We start from the raw sequence: 2,785 nt of genomic DNA, 5'->3' as shown, positions 1-2,785 counted from the left end.
GCTCTCCTTGTAGAAATGCATTCTTGACATCCATCTGCCATAGATCCAATTCCAAGTTTACAGCCAAAGGGAGCATAATTCTTATGGTGTGGAGCTTAGCTACTGGTGCAAAGGTGTCTAGATAGTTTTCTCCATAGACTTGAGTGTATCCTCTTGAAACTAGTCTTGTTTCCTTCCTTTCTGGCTTTCCATTAGCCAAGTACTTGACAATGTAGATGAGGCGACTTGTTACTGCTCTCTTGCCTTTGGGAAGTTCAGTTTCATACCAAGTATCATTCTTGACCATGGCATTGACTTTATCTCCAACTGGTTCTCTCCATTCTTCATCAGCCATAGCCTCCTCGTATGTTTTTGGAACATACTCTTGGTCCAGGTTACTAATGAAAGCTACATGCTCTTGAGGATAGCTTGCAAAGGAGCAGGTTGCTTGGATAGGATGAGCCACTGCATTGCTGTTGAAGTATACTCTGGTGTCGACCCACTTGGATGGTTTCTTCACTCTAGTACTCCTCCTCAATGGTTGAATCTACTCTTCTACCACTGCGTCTTCATACTGATCAGATTCAGCTCCATCTTGATCATGAAATGATGCTGAATCATCTTCTGGTGTTTCTGGTGCTGATTCATACTCATTGTCCCCCTCGGGATCAGGATGGACTGGCTCAACAATTGGTATTGCTTCTTCATTGGTTACAGCCACTGGTGTTGATGGAGAGGTTCTAGGCGCCTCACTGCTCCGAGGCTTATTGATTCCTAAACTTTCCAGGATGATCTTCAGGTTGTTTGCTCTATCAGATGGTCTATGTGAGAGATCCCTAAGGTTTTTTCAGCTCTTCTCATCATAGTACCCCTTTGATTCCACAAACTTGACATCCCTTGAGACCATTACCCTTCTTGAGTCTGGCAGGTAACACTTGTATCCTTTCTGTGTATGAGAGTATCCTATGAACATAGCTTTGATACTCTTGGGATCAAGCTTGGTCCTTTTCTCACCTGATAGCAATACATAACACACACACCCAAACACACGCAAGTGATCAATAGGAGGCTTAGTTTTGTTCAATACCTGAAATGGAAAGACATCTTTGAGGACTCTAGTTGGGATTCTATTGATGAGATAGCATGCAGAAACCACAACATCTCCCCATAATCTCTTTGGAACATTGGTGTGGAACATTGGTGTGGAACATCATGCTTCTTGCAACCTCCATAAGATGGCGATTTTTCTCTCAGCCACTCCATTTTGTTATGGTGTGTATGGACAGCTTGTCTGATGAATAATTCCATGTTTTGCTAAGTGTTGTTTGAAGGCATTGCTAGTGTATTCTTCCCCATTATCAGACCTAAAAATTTTGATCTTGGAATTGAAATGGTTAGTTACATAGTTTTGGAAGTTAAGAAAAGCTTCTAAAACTCTATCTTTACTTTGAATCAATGTGAGCCATTGATTTCTCATCTATGAATGTCACAAAATATTTATCGTTTTCTCTAGAAACACAAGGTGCAGTCCAAACATCAGAGTGAACTAGATCAAAACAATTCTCATAAATAGTCATAGATGAAGGAAAAACAGATTTATGATGTTTACCAAGAATACAAGCCTCACAAGTTTCATTTTTAAGAGATAGATTAGGTAACATCAGTTGCAAAGCATGAAAATGAGGGTGGCCTAATCTAGCATGCCATAACACATCATTAGCTAAAACAGAAGCAGAATTAAATGCATAAGTAGATTATGATCTAAGCTTGGTATCTTCAAGGAAATACAGCTCTCCCTTGCTCACACCTTTGCCTAGCATCTTACTTGTTTCAATATCCTGAAAGCACACATCATTAGGACTAAAAATAATATTACAATTTAAATCATTAGTGGCTCTTTTCACAGATAAAAGATTAGAGGCAAAGGTAGGCATATAAAAAACTTGAGATTCTTTATCAAATAGATTCAGATTTCCTACTCTTTTAATTGGAATTCTATCACCATTTACAATCACAACACTTCCTAGAGCTGGTTTAATATCACTAATCAGTCTAGCATCCCTAATCATGTGATGAGAAGCTCCTGAATCAATGATCATTGGCCTAGCAGTGTGTGATTCATTGTGAATAGAATTTAAAGCATTAATACTTTGGTTACCAGAATTTGCATTGAGAGCCTTGATCAAGGCCTCAATGTCTGACTTCCTGATGAATGCATCCTCATGAGATGGCTGAGGCATGGCGTGAGAGGTGGAGGCACCAGTGTGGGTTGTAGAAACCAAGGCTCTCCCATCATCTCCCATGTGCATGTAGCTTTGTGATGGATGCTCCTGAGCTCTTGCTTCATGGGCTTTGGCCTGGCTGTATTTGTTGGTTGAGGCTGGCCTGAGATGAGGATGGAGGATCCAACAGTTGGTTTTGGAGTGTCATTGCTTCTTGCAATATTCACAAGTCACTGTTTTGTCTCCTCCTCCCCTTGGCTTGAAGTAAGCTTTGTTAGCTGATGCACTTTCCATATTCTCAGCCTTGTGTGCCATAGAAAGACCTCCTTTTCCACCTCCAGAGAGACCATCTGAGCATATCTCCTTTTGAAGTTGAGCACACACTTCATCATAGCATGGAAGTTCCTTGTCTCTCAATATATGTTTCACCACATCATTGAAGCTTGGGCTGAGTGTGAGAAGCAATCCAAAGGTCTTGTCTTGCTCACGCCTGGCTTCAAGTATGTCAGGGTCATTGGTGCTTGGCCTTAGCATCTCCAGCTCAGACCACAGCTGACTATACTTCCCAAGGTGCTTGGTGAAGT

General features: G+C 41.1%; 1 protein-coding gene across 1 annotated transcript in view; it reads right to left on the bottom strand.

Moving 5' to 3' along the window:
- The window catches only part of LOC106323576 (uncharacterized mitochondrial protein AtMg00810-like), a 1,126-nt gene extending 792 nt beyond the window's left edge, over positions 1–334 (bottom strand). Inside the window, exon 1 of the mRNA XM_013761673.1 lies at positions 62–334. Within this exon, the coding sequence (XP_013617127.1) occupies positions 62–334 (273 nt within the window). The remainder of the gene's footprint in view (positions 1–61) is intronic.
- Between the last annotated feature and the right edge of the window lie 2,451 nt (positions 335–2,785).

The sequence above is a fragment of the Brassica oleracea genome, chromosome C2 (assembly GCF_000695525.1).
Source record: "Brassica oleracea var. oleracea cultivar TO1000 chromosome C2, BOL, whole genome shotgun sequence".
In the NCBI taxonomy this organism is placed as follows: Eukaryota; Viridiplantae; Streptophyta; class Magnoliopsida; order Brassicales; family Brassicaceae; genus Brassica; species Brassica oleracea.
The sequence above is the reverse complement of the archived record's forward strand: the minus strand, read 5'-3'. Positions and strand labels throughout refer to the sequence as shown.